Source organism: Girardinichthys multiradiatus, chromosome 9 (genome assembly GCF_021462225.1).
Source record: "Girardinichthys multiradiatus isolate DD_20200921_A chromosome 9, DD_fGirMul_XY1, whole genome shotgun sequence".
Classification (NCBI taxonomy): domain Eukaryota; kingdom Metazoa; phylum Chordata; class Actinopteri; order Cyprinodontiformes; family Goodeidae; genus Girardinichthys; species Girardinichthys multiradiatus.
Window position 1 is genome coordinate 25710313 of NC_061802.1, and position 17719 is coordinate 25728031.

General features: G+C 41.6%; 2 protein-coding genes across 3 annotated transcripts in view; one reads left to right on the plus strand and one right to left on the minus strand.

The window, feature by feature from the left end:
* The window catches only part of LOC124873656, a 20048-nt gene continuing 2329 nt past the window's right edge, over positions 1 to 17719 (plus strand). The window contains exons 1-3 of one of the 2 annotated variants that reach the window (XM_047374464.1): positions 1 to 1539; positions 8711 to 9813; positions 14172 to 14315. In XM_047374464.1, coding sequence (XP_047230420.1) covers positions 466 to 1539; positions 8711 to 9631 — 1995 coding nt within the window. In that variant the 5' untranslated portion in view covers positions 1 to 465 and the 3' untranslated portion in view covers positions 9632 to 9813; positions 14172 to 14315. Of the gene's footprint in view, positions 1540 to 8710; positions 9814 to 14171; positions 16111 to 17719 lie in introns of those variants that run through there. The other variant, XM_047374463.1, reaches the window with a different exon arrangement.
* The window catches only part of mydgf (myeloid-derived growth factor), an 11968-nt gene continuing 9569 nt past the window's right edge, over positions 15321 to 17719 (minus strand). Inside the window, exon 6 of the mRNA XM_047374466.1 lies at positions 15321 to 16583. Coding sequence (XP_047230422.1) covers positions 16504 to 16583 — 80 coding nt within the window. The 3' untranslated portion in view covers positions 15321 to 16503. The remainder of the gene's footprint in view (positions 16584 to 17719) is intronic.

Below are 17719 nucleotides of genomic sequence, written 5' to 3' on the forward strand. Positions count from 1 at the left end.
AGTGGGAGGAAGAAAGAGCAAGGATAGGAGGCAGCGCAGTGCAGTGAGGGAGGGGGGTGAGGAGAGAGAACGAGAGCAATGTAGAAACAGGAAGCTTTTGCTGCTACAGAGCCAGTGAGACGCAGGCTGGCAGAGGGGGAAGACGAAGAGAGAGAGGGAGAGGGGGCCTCCTGGCATCTCTGAGACAGGCCCAGAGAGGGGGGAGAGGGGCTCCAGGAGCACCACAACACAGAGAGAGAACAGTGGATGGAGAAGCAGGATCGGAGGGGGAAAAGAGGCAGGGCGATAAAATCAGAAACAGGCTTTGGCAGGAGCGGAGGGAGTGGGTGGGACCTGCGCTGAGGAGGGAAAATAATACAGAAGGAAAAAAAGTTTTGAAAACTGAGGAAACAGCAGAAAAGACAAAGCATATGTTAATGGCCAAAGCAGGAGGAGATACATGGAAAAAGATCATCATCCGTCAGCATGTTCTCTGACAGCCGGGCCACCACAACGCCCAGGGAGCAGAAGGGCTTCAAGCCACACGCCCCCCACTTCATCCCATGGTTGCGCAACAGTCTGAAGGCTCAACACAGCAGCGGCGACCTGGGGCTCAACGGGACGTACAAATCTAGCTCGGAGGGCTGCAACAGCCTGAACCCACTGGAGAGGGCCATGGGGATTGGTTTCTTCTCCATTCAAGGAAAGGACCGGGCAAAGAAGGGGGAGCTCCGATGTAATGGCATAGGGATGCTGCCAGTGGTGTTGAGGGGGCACCACATCCTGCCAGGCAGCGTGGGGAAGCAGGAGGAAGGTCCTGCCAGGTGGAACAAAACTAAAGAGCTGGATGTGCAACCCAACACTCAGCTCAGCCAAGAAGGACCGCCTGACAGTTCTTCCTCTGCACCGGAGAGCCAAAATGTTGGCCATACAAATCTCTCTCAGACTCAGAAAGACACGAGCAGCCCCTCGGTGAGGAAATACAGGCCTTTAGTGGGGCCCCATCCTACTACTGTACCTGCGCAGGCTGAGAAGCCCAACTGTAATGCACCTGTTGTGGTGTGCATGGAGGACAGGGAGGAGAAGATGTGGGACTACACCAGTCACACCACCTCCCGCCAGAGAGAACTTCATTCGTCCAGCTGGCTGAGCTCAGACGCCCAGGAGCTCTTAGAGAGGCAGCACGGGTTCAGCTCCAGCTTCAGCTACATCAACAAACACAGCAGGAGCTCGCAGAGTCAGAGAGACCTAAGAGCCCTGAGGGAGCCCTTCAACAGGCCCCTCAACCGCCTCCTCTACTCCACCGAGACCCCTCCTGGAGGCCTGGGCTGCACCTCAACTCTGAGATGCCCGAGGAAACCCATGCAGAACTCAGAGCGGATTGCGATCCTGGGACAGAACCAGACATGGGTACAGCACAGACCAAACAGAGAACACAAGCCACAGAGGAAGGGAGCAGGTTGCAACAGAAAGGTGGTCCGAAACCAGATCAAACGAGTGGTGGACAACCTGGAGCAGGTTCTCACATCCCTGAGGGACATCCAGCAGGAAATCAAAGAGGTAAAAAAAACAACAGTTCTTTGTTGTTTTATGTATGTGGTATCTGAAACTTAGCCATGTGAGCGGCAGAATCATCTCATTTCTTTCCAAGGCTGAAGGGTTGGAACATAAACAAATCAGGGCTTTACTGCATCCTCTCTCATTAATTTAGACATTTTCCTCATGCAGAAAATACTCAAGCTTTTGGCCTTGAGGCCACTTACAGATAACAAGGCAGACTACAAAGGCACATTCTCAGCAGAATTAAACAAGCAGAAAAGCATCTGCAGCACGGTTGCATGGACCCAAAACATGTTGATGTTTCTCAAATTCTGCTTCCCAGACACATCGAGTCTGGCTCAAGTCAGACATGCACTTTCATAAAGGTGGATGAGAGAGTAGTTACGGCCCATTTGCCTGATGCATTCAGAGGATGTTCAGATTATCCAGGGTGACATTAGGCAAAAGCCTTGCCTCTAACATCCTCTCTTTTCCAGCACTTTTTCCCTTTCATGGACAGCTGCTCCTCCAGGCACAGCTGGATAGTGGCCGGCGTTCTTTTATAATCCATTTATGTCTGAATATCTGTGCCTCGTCCAGTAAAAGTGACACGCAAATCTTGCCTCTTGGCGTTTGATCAGCGAGGTCACAGCCAAACCTAGAGGTAGTAACTTCATCATCCTGACTTTAAAGACTTTGGCGTGACAGAATTAATATTGCTGTGATTAAATTTTATATAGAACACAGAAAGAAATAACAAAATGTAGCTGATAATGCTGGCTGTAAATATAGAAGTGGCAAATGATCGGTGAATAAGTCACTGTAGATGTTGTGCAGGGTACTTACATCTATTTTCTACACCCGCTTCTTCCATACTGGGTCGTGGGGGAGCTGGTGTCTCCAGCAGTCTATGGGCGAAAAGCAGGGTACACCCTGGACAGGACACCAGTCCATCACAGGACAGCACAGAGGTACACAAGACAAACAACCATGCAAACACTCATTCATACCTAAGGGCAATTTAGAGAGACCAATTAACCTACCAGTCATGTTTTTGGACTGTGGGAGGAAGCTGGAGTATCCAGAGAGAACCCACACATGCATGGGAAGAACATCCAAACTCCATGCAGAAAGACCCCCGACTGTGAATTGAACCTAGGACTGTCTTGCTGCAAGGCAACAGTGCTACCAACCATGCCGCCATGCAGCCCACAAGCGGTAAGCCCTAATGCAAAAAAGAAATGGAGTGAGGCAAGGAAAGAGCAGCTCAAGTGGGAGGATCTGTTGAGGACAACTATTAGCTGTGCCTTTATAGAAGAGAGGCGAAAGAAAGGTATTAGAAGTCCTGACTGAGGTTTGCCTGAAGACGTAGAAGATGCAGCAAACACCGGGAAGAAACTGTTCTGGTTAGTTAAACTTTCACGCCTACATGCAAAATGATACATGTGGCAGAAAACAAATACTGCACCTCAGCCTGAACACAGTGAAACATGGTGGTGGCAGCATCATAATGTGGGGATGACTTTCTTCTGTAGAGACAGTGACGGTGAAGATGAAAGGAGCTAAATGAAGAACAGTCCTGGAACAAAGCCTGTTTGAGAGCAGAGGTCCACCTCCCAGCAGGAAAACAGTCCTAAACAAACGGTCAGAGCTGCAATGGAATGGTTTGATTCAAGACATATCCATGTGTTTAAGTGACCTAGTCAAAGCCCAGAGATTAAATTCACTTGAGAATCTGTGACCAGATTTTATTGTTCAAAGGCGCTCTGCTACCTATTTGACCAAGTTTATGTGTTACAAAAAAGAATCAACAATATTTTCAGTCTCTAGATGTGCAAAGCAGGTACCAAAAGACTGGCAGCTGTAATTGCAGCAAAAAGTTATTTTTTCTTGTTTCACACTTTTATGCTATTTTCTGTTGGCTGGGTTGGTTGCACATAAAATCCCCACATAGAAGTTTATGGTTGTAACATGACCAAATGTGAAAAGGTCCTTAGGGTGTTAACACTTATACAAGACAATAAATAAACATTAAATCAGCATCTTTGTTATATGCATAAACAGAAAAACAACATCACAAAAGCAGGTGCATACATGAGTCTGACGGTGATAATCTGCTGATTTGTTTCAGTCAGGTTTAAAAAAAGCAAACTGCACAATGACTCAGAATTTAAGAGATGACAGAACCGAGCTAAACTTTAAGAACCGAGTGAAACATTAGTAACTGAGCTCAACAATATTAAGCTCAACAATCTATTAAGATACATTGATTGTCTTGGATCTGTAACAAGCTGATGATGGCATGTAGCCAAAACGCACTTTCATTTCTGCCCACATTAAATTTTAAGAATTTCTTGGAGTGCTGGTTATTCAGATTTTCTTTTAGCTCCTTCAGAACCATGCACACATTCATCCTTCCCTTTTTTTCTACTTTGAAGTTATACGCACTATCTTCCGTCTTTTGTTGAGCTCAACAATAAACATCTCTCAGAACTAACAGCTAGCCCGTGTGTGACCTGAGGGGTCAAAAACATTGTTTTTTTTAATAAACATCCTCCAAAGCAGCAGATGAAGAGCAGCCCTTTTATCTCCTCTGATTTCTGACATTAACAAGAAGTACCTGCCCAGAGTCACTGGATGTGCATATACACGCACCACTTCAAAGCATTATGAGAGGCTTCACTCAAAAACAGCCACAGCTTTAAAAAAAGGGCGAACAAATCAGGTCATCCTTTGACATCAGCAAGGATGTTGTTGAACACAGAGGACAAAACTCATCCGGCATGGGCAGAGGATTTATCTGTGCACAAAGAGCAGGTGGTGAGCTAGGTCAAACATTTTCCCCAGCGTAATTTTCTCCAATCTCTCCAGCCTCTGTCATCACCCAGCTGCCTGTGTATTTGTGTGTTCGTGTTTCTTTGTGTTAAGCTTTTATTAGTGCATGTGTGCAGAGCATACACCTCTTCTCTGCAACCAATTTTGCATCTGGACATGTGTCTTTTTTTCTAATATATTATGGAGTGTGCTTTTAACTATCTTGGTAAGACGTATGTAGCTTTTACGCCATTATGAATGTGAAAAATTAAGATTTTAACCCTCCAGAGAGATTCACCTCCACCATTTATTTTTTTCTTTAACCATTAAGAAGCTTTAGCACTGTAATTACTTTTATATGTTATCAAATGTTTATTTAATCTGCAAAAAAAAACTCTTGGTGACTCAGGAGTTTGATTTCTATGAAAAACCTTTACAGAGTTTTGATTCAGTGAAAATCTATGTGACATGTTGGATGTTTTCTCTGTTTTCCATCTATGATATGCTATTTGTAAAAAATGGGAAACTGCAAATTAATTAATATGATTATTATATGACTATAAGACTGTAAAATATATGTTTTCAGTTGTTCAGCAGTCTAAAACAATAGTAGATAGCGTATCTTTACTTTCAGGAGCCATGTATACATTTTCTGTTAAAACTGGACATTTTAAACATACACAATCCTACAAAACAACCTTTTACCTTCTAGAGAGCTGATTTCTCAACAGAAACACATTGTTGGCAATTAAGGTTTAAATTGAAGTGACAGACTGAGGGATACATTTAAAGAGCCTTAATGTTGTGGTGTACTTCAGGGGCCCATTCATGGTATCATGCTTTTCTCTTTTCATTTTGACCATTTATGCTTTAGTTTTTTTTTTCAACTTTTGCCCTCCCATTTCACTGCTATGCCGATTAATTAAATGTTAGGTTAGATAAGGAAAGTCTAGGGCTCCACAGTGGCACAATTTGCAGCACTGTTTTCTTGAAGCCGGATGTTCCTGGGCTTGAATCAGGGCTGGTGCCATTCTGCATATTTCTTGCCATTAATGCAAGGGTTCTCTGTGTATTGTGGCTTCCATTCACAGTAAAAAAATATAAGAGCTTTACTGTGTCAATCTGAATCTGGCCCTAATAGATCTGGAAAGGGGCACCAGTTTCATAAATCTGAAAGAACTGAGCATGTACAGAAGATGGATGAATGGATGGATGGAAATCATGCTTTTTTAACCTATGACCTTAAACTCTTGAGAAATCTTCTAAGGCACTTTCTTAGAAATTGAGGAGGTGTTTTAAGATTAAGCACACAGAAAATGCTGTGCTAAAGCTACCATTTCTCAGTTAACAGTAGCCTCTCAAAAATATGACACCATTTCTTTTTTAGGGACTTCAAAAATGTAATTTAAGACTATTTTGCCCCATTTAGACTATGTGCAATGGTTTATTTGTAGACATTGAGATGTCAAAGATTGGTCGACTGTAGCTGGGCCAAAAATGCTACAGGTCATCCTTTATTAGCGCATGCCAGACCACGTGTCTCCTAAATCCTAACCTGGACTGGCACCTTGTTACCTTAGTGATCTTTTAACTCTGCATACTCAAACACAGCAGATCCCTGAGGTCTGCTGAACAAATGCTCCTTGTTGACCTTCAGTCCAGGGTAAAACTAAGAGGAGAATGAGCCATTGTGCTAAATGCTCCTGGATTATAGAATAAACCTCCTCTGCCAGTCAGGACCTTCCCAAAACAGTTTTTATTTACTGAATTTAAAACAAGACTAAATGTTGTTTTTGCCTGTGTGAGAGGAATGTGTTGTCTTGTAATACTCTTGAGTAGTCCTACACCTTATTGTGTCTTTTTTCTAAAATCATACAATTATGAAGAGAAGGTTGGAACAAAAAAAATGGTTCAAACAAAGCAAAACATGTTGTGATGTTCTGATTTTGAGTTTTTGTTGTAGTCAGACAAAAATGCTGCTTGTTGCATCATTAATAAAGCTTTTCTGATAGGTATTGAAAGCTGAAGTTTAAATTATTGAAGCCTCTGAGCTCAGAAGTCCTGATTTCATATTGAAATTGTCTGTTTCTAAAAGCTTTTTGTTGGGGGGGGGAAATGGATCTTCAGATGTAAAAACAGTGAGGTGTATTAAATTTTTATAATAATAAACAAAGGTGGACTCTCAGTAGGCAATGTGAACATCTGCCTCACTGCTTCCTGTAATTAAGTGTCCGCCCAAATGCAGCAGGTTTATTAATTATTTCTCTATTACTTCTCCTTTATACAGCATCGCTCCATAACTTTTTGAATATGTGTTCTCCTGAATCACCATTCTTTGGCAACTCCACCTTATATTAAAGGCACTGAAAACTATATGATTCTAGGATAGACCTTTTTAAAATGAGGAAGGGCAGAAAAATCTCCATCTTCTGTTCACATGATTCAGCTGCTCACCCACTACTTCTCTGAGTGATTTCTGCAAAAACAAAAAAGTCAAAGCACCAACATGAGTTTGTGATTAATCTGTGACTAAACCTTATACACCCACCACCTCCTCAACAAATTCGAAATCAAGATAAACTGTAAGACATGGTCAGCTAATATACTGAGTACTACTGATTTTTTTTTTTTAAAGAGAAGGTTGTAAATATGAAACATTTATGCCCAGATCTGGATTTTACAATTTTGCAAATGCAAGGCTAAAAATGTGTTACACTATTTGGTGTTTACTCCTGAAAACAACTTGAAAAATTGTCTTGTTTGTTTAACCCTAAACTATGGTGTGAGGGATTTGACAATGTTCAACTATGAACATGTCAGACTAGTCAGAACAATTAACAGTATCGCCCTCTGTTTGAGTAAAAACAGCCAGTAAGTTCCTGGTGTCAATCACTGCACACAGTGACTGGCCTGTTCGGTGTGACCAAAAGACCGAGCTGCTTCACAGCAGGGAACCCGCAAGACAAATGTTTACCTCAAACTTGCTAAGCCACCGTTTATCTCTAGTTTTTCAGGTTGTACTAAAAAAAACAAAAAACTGTTTAAATATATTAAAAAATGCCAATAAGGCATCTAAAATCAGGAAATACCAATACCTTGCAAAAGTACAGATACACTCCTTGAAGGTTTTACATTTTGTTTTGTTACGACTACAAACTTCTATCCATATTCTAGACACTTAATGTAACAGACCAAGTAGTGCAAAATATGATGCATGGTCTGCAAAATGCTTTACAAATAATGCTCTGGGATGTGTGCCCTGCATATGTATTTATTCCCTCCTAATATGATACCCCAAAATAAAATCCAGTGCACCAATTAGCTTCATAAGTGCCCAATCCACCTGTATGCAATGTAAAGTATAAATGCAGCTGTTCTATGAAGGCCGCAAAGGTTTAGAGAACATTAAAGAACAAACAGCATCATGAAGACCAAGAAACACAGCAGACATACTGTGGACCTGAACTTTCAGGCCAAGTAAGGAGAACATTAATGAGAGAAGCATTAAACAGACTCATGGTAGTTTTGGAGGAGCTGCAGAGAATTACAGCTCAGGTGAGCAAATCTGTCAACAGGGCAACCATTCACTCTATAAATTTGTCCTTTATGGAAGAGTTGCAAGAAGGATTTCCCTATGGAAAAGGTTCTCCAGTGAGAATCTCCAGTCAGGTGGTACCAAAATTGAACGTTTTGGTCTACAAGCAAAATTGTGTGTGACGAAAAACTAACAGTGCTCTGTTGAAACATGGTGGTGGGCTATGGGCTGCTTGTCTTCTTGACTCAGGTGGGCTGAACACAAAAACATGTTGTTTTTTTTATTTGTAGAACATTTTAAAAACCAAAGTACATTTCCCTTTCACGCCACAATCATACACCACTTTGTGGTGGTCAGTCACATAAGATCCACTGGTTGCAATGTGACAAAATGTAAAAAGAAGTTTTAAAAATCCCACCAATAATGATACAATTTTCATTGCTTTATATTCACTGTTTTTCCCTTTTTAACAATTAAGGCAAAATATGCCATTAGAAATAATCAATGCAATTGGATAAAAGTCTAGTTGGGTATCTGGTCATCATCTCAAGACCCCATACTTGTCATGTCACCACCCAAAGTGACTTCCAACTTCGTCTTTTATGAAAGGGACCATTTGCAATAACAACCATTTAAAAAATCCATAATTTTATGGTTTTATTTAAGGTATACATTTAAAGAAACCATTCTATAAATGCTGGCTGCACATCTTTCAAACATATGCACAATGGGAACTTTACAATATAGCAAAATCTGTTTGCAAGTGATTATAATTATTCCCTTCGGGAGAGTGTTGCGGTTAATTAGTATTTTTATTTATAAATCATACTGTGTGTTTTCTAGGTTGTGCAGCAGATTGACTATCTAACCTCCTCCATTGATCTGAATGATGAGGAGCTGCAGAGGACTGCAGAAGAAGCTAAGCCTCCCAGCGACAGCAGCTACAGTTCAGGTTCGACCTCCAGTGAAGTGACAGTACACGGCGCCCAGCAGAGGCCTACGGGCGCTGAAAACCAGCCAGGAACTGTGGACTCCTACGGTACCCTCAGCAGAGAGGATCACAGCAGAAGTCAGCCATCACAGAATGGACAGCTGCGCTCCATTACCTCGGGCTTTCTGTCAGAAAGGAGTCGGACTGTTCGATTAACTTGTGGTCCCATACCCTCCCCTAGAAAAAGTATGTCTCGGGCACACACAAATAGCCTCCCTCCATCTAATCCAGCCCCTCTTAAAAAGCCGACCACCCAAGATCACATTCTGTCTCCTAAAAGAAGTCTCCCTGCTCGACCTCCCACTCCTGGGCTTTCTCCTCTAACAGTGAACCTCCATTACCCCAGCAGCCCTGCATCACAGCCTCCCTCCCCTCTGTCTCCAAAGCCTTATCCACCCCCCGCCCTCAGCCCTTCTGTCATCATACAGACCAAAGTCGGGCCATACCAGACCCCACAAAGCAATCTCCCATCTGCTTGTCCACTCTCATCGTCGCTAACCCACTCTCTGTCTGCCAGCTGCCCACCCATCAACTCTGAGACCAAAAGTTTTCCCCTGCACGATAAAGAAAGGCGAGCATCCTCAGCGGGACCCTCGCATGCCTGCACCGTTTCCGCAGGAGCAGCTAAACCACCCACAGGACAAGGCCGTAGGGGCCGCAAGCCCCCACCTTACCCCCATCACAGACTCTCTGAGCCCACAAAGAAAGTGAAAGAGCCCCGCAAAGCTCCTCCATACCCTGAGAAAAGAAGGCTGCTCTCAACCACCGTGTGAGACAATGCAGCAAGGGGGGGAGGGTTGGGGGGGGTGGGGGGTGGCAGCCAATCGAACAGAGGCACATACACAGCACCAGTAACATGTCTGCAAGAGTCGGGAGTGATTTAAGGCGGTTTAAGGCCTGCCAACTTCAACCGAGATCAAGTTTCCAGGGTGACGGGGTGCAGATGCAACTCAGGGTAAGTTAGCTAACTGTCTTATTCTACTCTTTTCCCTCTTAAACCTCCTGGGTGCAGACCATAATGACATCTGGCTGGGTTACTGGTCAGGTAACAGGAGCCTTGTGCAAATGTACAATCTGCACCCCAGCTCTGCAAATCCCACAGACTGCACAGTTAAAGGGCAAAGGGGAAGGCATTATTACCGAGAAATCTGATGGAAACCGCAATTACGTCAGAAAGGCGAGACAAAACTAGAGATGATTACTTTATTGCACCTCAACCCATGTATCCAGGTGAATTCACTCAGATATATCAGCATTGCCTGTGGTAGGTAATTGCTGTCAGGAGTCGTGATGCTATGATGAGAAGTCAGTGCAGCTCAAACTACTTTGGCTCAGTGGTGTGAAAACACATACAGGAGAGGCAAGGTCAGGGATCTGTGGTACATCTAGAGGCAAGAAAAGCTCTCATAAAAGGAGAAACTTGGTGAAGCCACAGAGGAAAGGTACAGGCCAGCATTGGGGAGCATTTCAAGGCCGACAGGGGGAAGCTGGCCATACATTGCACCCAGCCCCTAAGAGTTTCAAAAATCTCATCTTCTTTGCTGCCTCTGGCTCGACCCACCTGGCCACAGTCTCCATCTGTTCCCCTCTAAATGTCAGGGGGACGCAACAGGAAAGAAATAAGGAGCTGGTGTGTTAGAGAGAGAACGCCAGCCAGATTGATTACATAAATACAACAGAGAAAATCAATAGTTGTTTCATTTAGGACATAAATGCTGCTTTAGTTTATCCTTTTTTCTTCTTGTCGACCTTTTATTAAAAGGATAAAGATGCTGCTAGTTTACAATTTATTGTGTTGTGAACAAATTCAATGAAACTATCAAAATCAGCAGTTAGGCTCATTATATTTACCCTGCCTTGGTGGCACATGTATCAGTATCAGTGTTTTTTTTTAGCACACAAACTGTTTCCCAAGACATAGGCATTATCAGGTTTAAACAGAATTTCTGGAAAGAGTGAGAGATGCTTTCATGTGAAACTATTTTCAGAAGAGGATTAAGTGTCAGCTTTTCCAGAACCAGGATGTAAAACTGACTCAAGTAAATGAGACTTCTCAGATTTTAATGTAAATCCTTTAAAACTCTGTGTGCACACTGAATGCAAAATCTCTCTTTTACAATTCTTGATTAAACAGAAAACAACTTACCAAATAAGGCTGTGAAGTTAACCGCATGAGCAGTTTTTCCTCGCGTTACACAAGCATGCAAACTGAACGAGATGTTGCGTTCAATCAGACCGTACATTGAAAGCAGGATTACTGTTTCGCAAACCAGGAGAACCGAACTGGAATTAGTGCTGCACCGTGAAATAATTACAAAAAAAATACTTAAATTCAAACCATTTACACCAGGAGAGATTGCTGCAAAGTTAATGACTCGATGCGATCTACTGTCCACTGTCGCCACATACTTGTTTAGGTCGATGCAATTGACACACTTTTAGTCTTGCCAGATTCTCAATATGATTTAGGTCTGGACTTTAACTAGGCCAACACGTAACAATATGCTTTGATCTAAGTTATTCAATTGTAGCTCTGGGTCTGGTTTAGGTGTCAAACATAGCACTGAAAGTGATGCCCCGCCCCCTTAACAAACAGAATAAATGCATTAAAGATCATTTGCTGTGCATTAAAAATCTATTTATTATAGCATAATTCAGTGAACAAATTTAATACTGGTATAAATGTTAAAAAAGGCCTCTTAAAAGTTAGTTGAGATCCAAATAGCATAAACGTTTTCATATTTCGTGAGGGAACAGCCACAAACTTAGTAAACCAACACAATGTAGCAAATAATTGTGAAGTGGAAGGAAAATAATACATTGTTTTCAAACATTTTACAAATACAAAATCTGCAAGGTTTTCATCTATATTGCTAAATGTATTGGGTCACACCACCAAATGAATAAATTCCAGTGTTCCAATCACTTCCATGGCTGCAGGTGTATAATTTCTTGTGTGGAGAAACTTGACTGTTCTGCACAGAGTCCTGACCTCAACCTTCTTGAACACCTTTGGGATGAATTAGAGGAGGCTGCAATTGTTATTTTCTCATCTAACTATGAACACACTCTGATGCCGCTGAGACTATCTTAGCTGTAAGTTTTTTGGGATACATCTCTGCCAGCTTTACACACCAAGAGACTGCCATTTCTGCCCATTCTTCATTGCAAAACAGCTCTAGCTTAGTCAGATTGGATGGAGAGTGACTATAAACATTAATATTCAGGTCTTCCTACAGATTCTTGGTCGAATTAGGTCTGGACTTTGACTAGGCCATTCTAATACGTTTAGGACTGTTGTCCTGCTGGAAGGTGAATCTCAACCCAATTCTTTTTTTGTCGCTAACAGGATTTCTTCCAGTATTGTCCTGTATTAAACTCCATCTTCCTATCAGATCTGACCAGTTTCCCTGTCCCTGATGAAGAGGACGAGGAAGTGATGCTCCCAACATCATCTTTCAACAGCGCAATGTTAATTTTCTACCACGTCACATTGGTGGGATGTGTCCTTCCCCCACATAGAGCATTTTGCATATAGGCCAAGTTCACCTTAAAACACCACCTTCTTCCACATGTCTGCTGTGTCCCTTTGCATGGCTTGTTGCAAAGTTAAAACAGGATTTCTTAAGGCTTTCTGTAGACAATTCCTTTTTGTTCTTGCTACTCCTAGTGTTTTTGAATGATGGACTGAACATCGCTCCTTAGTCTTCATGATACTGTTTATACACTAATGTTCTCTAACATTTGAGATCTTCACAGCTTGGTTGATACCTAGATTACTGATTCACTATTTAGGGGACTTGTAAAGGCAATTTTTTGCACTAGATCCTTATTAAGGGGTCTAAATTTAAACGCATGCCACACTTTTCAGGTTTTATTTGTAAAACCATATGTCATTTTCTTTTCACTTGAGAATTAAGCACCATTTTGTGTTGGTCCATCACATAAAATCCTAATAAAACAAGTATGCAGTTGTAGCATGAAAGGGTATGAATACTTGTGGAAGGGACTATATATAGTCTGCTTTCACATAGCCCATTCTTTCAGCCAAGATCTAAACATGAACTAGCACTATGACAATATCCACATTTTATTTATAACATATACTTCCAAGAAGCTGCCTAGGAGCTCTGTGTAAAACCCCTCAGCTCCACAACATTGTGCAGGATTCTCCTGATAGTTGTTCTGTGATGTAATTAAGATGATCATAAACTTTTTCTCCTGGTGTCAGACAATATGCATGGGTGTTGATGTGGGCTCAGGATCTGAATGACAGAATCGAGGCAGCTCCGGGCCCCACAGATGGAGAGAGATGATGCGCACACAAAGGGCTGTTGAGATGCAAAGATTTCTAACTCAAAGGAAGAAACAGCTCAACAAAAACGGGTCAGAATTTGGCCATCAAACTGCAGCAGAAATCCCAGACTGCTTTGCTGTGAAGGTGTGGGTTGGTCTGCACAGCATGTCGGGAAATTACTATCTCCTTGCTGTTCCAGTTAGTTATCTACAGGTGAAAAAAACATTTTCAGGTTTAAAGGCGCTCCTGAATGGAGAGTTTTCAGCTCTGACGTGCGACTCTTGCGTCAAACAAACCGACACCAGTTTGCAGACAATCTAGATTTTCTCTGGGCTTAACATAATGATGGATAAATCCTTCCTGACTTTCTATCTCAGTAAGCCCACAAAGATCAGCTCTCCATACATTCCCATATGTGCCTCTGGATTTAATAGATCCTCCCTGCAAAGCTTCCTCCTCCCCCCAGAAATTAAGTGGAAACAATAGAGGCTTTCTATCCCTCAGAAACATTTATTTGAGGACAATATATGTTAATTGACTACGCTTATAGAATACATTTTAAGGCTAATTTTTCATTACTCTAGCAGAAAGGGTCTCATAAAGTGTCGTTTAGAGGTTCTGATGCTGGCTGCTTCCCTAAACTGGTCCAAATTAGGAATGCATTAGTGATGCTTCTGAAAATTACGGATGTTGGACAGATAAGATGGGACATAAAAATGCAATCCTCGCTGTGGCTCGACCGTGACAACGCTCAGAATATTTAACGCCTCAACGCAGGCAATCAAATTCCTCCTCTCTTTTCATGTTTACCCTTCTGACAAGGCTACGGCAGCTTCAATCAGAACACGACTGATGCAACCCGACAAAACCACAAGAGTCATCTCCACTGTGGTGACAACGTGTCTTTATTCAAACGCCCATCAAATTTCATCATGACTGACAGCAATCAACAGGTAGAAAAAGAAAGGATGCACGTACATAATTAGTAACGCAAGTTGTGTTTTTCTCCGATTTAGGTCAAGATTCAGATGTGATCTTTTCCTGTTCTGACCCCCCCCTCCCTAAAAGAGAGAGAGAGAGACTGGACTGGGGTGACAACGGGACCGAGCGCTTCCTCCACTCCAGGGGACCGCCTCAACATGAGATGAAAGACCCCGAAGGTACGCCTAACCCAGCTAATCCAAGAGCGGAGTCAAATCAGAGAAATCCTCAAATCTGAATTCAATCCTTGGACACTGGTGCTGTTTGAGGGTTTGGATCAATTCTGGTAAGATAAAGAAGCTGCAAAGCATGAGAGAAAGATAGAGCGTAAAAAAGTAGGGGAGAGAAGAGAGAGGTGAGAGGCATGTGATCATGAAGCACTTCTGAAACCTGCGCAATATTCTCACTGATCCCCACATGTGGCGCCGAGAGATGAAAGCAAACGGGTCAAGATATCTCGTCTAGAAACGTCTGTGAATGCTTTACATTTTATTGCATTTGAGTTAAACATCTATAGGCTGTCAGCAACTGTTTCAGACTCCAATTTCTAGATTTTATAACGCTCTGGACATTCGAGTACAAAACTTCAGCCTAGGTGGGGGTTATTATCTCCACAAATCTTGAAGCAACACTGAAGTTTCCTTATGATTCAGCAGAGTGGGTAAAGGGCTGTTTCTCCACTTCTTTGGCATCTGAACAAACTGAAAGAGCTTCATTTCAAAATCACACTACATTAGGACTACACTCTGGATTTTCTAGACTTTACTCTTGTAAAGTCATGTAGAAATTAAAATAAACCGGAGCTGCAGTGCTTTGTTTGGCAGTTAAATCAGATCAAGTTTAGGAACCAGAGATCCTGAGAGTACTTCCTCTTACAAGCTAATAAAGAAGTGAAATGACGGCTCTTTTTGGGTTTTATTTTTGGTCAATGAGTTGGACAAATAGTCACGTTTAATGTGGCAGATAAAGGAACTCACCTGAATATAAATCAAGCAAGTCCTTTATATTTGAGACAATTAGATTTTTATCTTTTAGTTAATGGAATAGGGAATAAAGTCTGGAAAATCCAGACCTTTCAAGACTCTGTAGGAGCCCTGCAGCTAACCAGCCACGGTCCGGTTCCTGGTACCGAAGGCTCAAAAAGTTCTGGTTTCAAAACCACAAAAATGAACCATTATATGTCCCAAGGTGTAAAATCATTTTAATTAGATGCCAGAGAGGGTGCAGGAGTTTGAAGCATGAAGTAAAACAGTTTTACCCTTTCACTACATGCTACTGCACACTGCTGCTCAGTTGGCTTAATGAAAGCTACTCTACGTTTCCCTCACTTACAAGAATGATACATTTCTGCACAGAACCGATTACCGGATTAATATATGTATGCAATACTTCCAGAAGGACAAAAATGTATTATATTTCCGCACAATAAGCACTTTAAAGTACTGCGTGTGTTTCTTTCTGTTTTTTGCTTAAATCCTTTTATAAATAAAAAAAAAACCCCCACAGACAAACTTTTTAAAAACCATTATTATAACTGATACTGTCAACATGTTATATTACTAGTTTTTTTCATTTTAAATAAAAGCAATTAGGTCACGTTATATGTTTTTGTTTTAATGTATAGTATAAATACCACGGTCATCATATAGTGAATAAGACACATTGCCCCATGGCTAGCTCAAACTGGTCATCGGTTTGCAAAAACCTTACTGCATTTTGATTCTCTTCTGTGATGTGTTCTTTGATGAGTACAGCTTTTATCGGAAGAAACAGCAGAAAACAAAAACCTGGCTGCTGTTTGAAGGGATCAGATGCGGTGCTTTGAGTTATCTGCAGCAGATGTAGACAAACGGAGACACTGAAGTGCTTTCTTTCAACAGCAGCGCGGATCACAACGAGACAGAGCAACGTCTACTAGTTTAGATGTGTGCTGCTTTACAATATCGGGGATTACTCCCTCTCCTTTCAGGATTACACAAGACGCATAAATCTCTTGCTAATCTAAAATGTATCTATGCTAGACAGACCCCACCCCAACACAAATACTATATACATTCATACCCCCATTAGCTCAAACCAGAATCATTTTATATTTCAGGCTGGGAAAGTAAGAAACAACTACAGAAGCACCTAATGGCTCGTTTTTATCAGGAAAAATCTGGATAATCAGCTAGTTCCTCTTCATGTTTTGTAGAAAAAATCCAAAATCATTGAAAAAGTGCTGGACATGTAAAGCAACTGGCACACAATGTCCCCTCAGGCCCATATCAGTTTCATCCTGCTTCAGGTTTATGTTGTCCCTCAGGAAGAAATCCATCTTTCGCTGATTAACGAGCAGAAGCACAGTTCACCGTGACTTCTGTCGAATCACAGCTCGTCGTGTCCAGTTCGTCCGATGACGGTCAACTTGGAAAGTTGAGCGCTGAACTTTCCATCTTTTTGAGTCACTGGATGTAAGAAAGGAGAATGGATTACTGCTGCAGCCTGTGCACCATCACCTCACATGGACAGACTCCACTAGTGTGAACACTAGACTTATATAGTCAGGAACAGTAGTGTTGGCTATAGATGTGACACCTGCAGTCAGCTCAAAATAAGACGCCAAAAGCTACGGTGTGGTTCTGATCTTCTCCCCTTTTAACCATTTAATCAGTCTTCATTAAATACATTGTAGGGGGATTGCACTTTGTTGCTACAATGCTTCTCAACACTTTCATGGTCAAAAAAATACCCCCATGTTGTTTCAGCCATTCAGTGTAAAACTATCCCAATTTTTTTTTTTTTTTGGCCACAAAGGTGTTTAGAGGGCAGTAATGTCGAGGGGGAGACAACCGATAAAAAAAGGATCATCTCCATCTGATAAAGCACACCAGTCTGAATGCTGGAGGCATTGTGTGTTAGAGCTGCAGACTGTAAACTGACCTAATTTAATAAAGAACAGCTGTCACGTTCTTCAACTTTTTTAACCAGAGCTTTTAAAAACCCAGAAACGTTAACACTGAATGCACTTTGTGTAAACCTTAGCAGCCAGAGGTGAAAGAGTCATTCATATATACAATTTAATGTGCCGCAAATCTCTCATTTTACGCCTTTATTTATTAATTTTAAGGAATTCCCATCTCTGCCTTTAAACACCGATATGCTAAATTTCCAAAAGTAATGGAATGAGACATATTACATTTCTATATTACTTTGGCTGTATGAATACAGGTAATCTCAGTGAGACATAACTCTGAAGACAAACATTTATTGTTAAAAACAGAAAGTCTTAAATAAAACATTCTGTAAGCATTGATGAGAGATTGATGCAGACAGTACTTAACCTAACCCAGTACAATACAATGATGCTGATAACACTAATGCTGACATAACTTCAATACTTTGAAAACAATATAACATTATTTATAACCATAACTGTAAAACTCAATAATACTGATAATTATGATGAATTTTCAAACATTGTGAGACGCTTTCATACCTTTAGATCCCTACAGATGTTCTGCAGCTGGAAACAGTGGTAATTTGTGCCAGGTTAGTATGTAACAGGGCACTACTGCGTTATTAAAGCTCCATATGTTAAAGT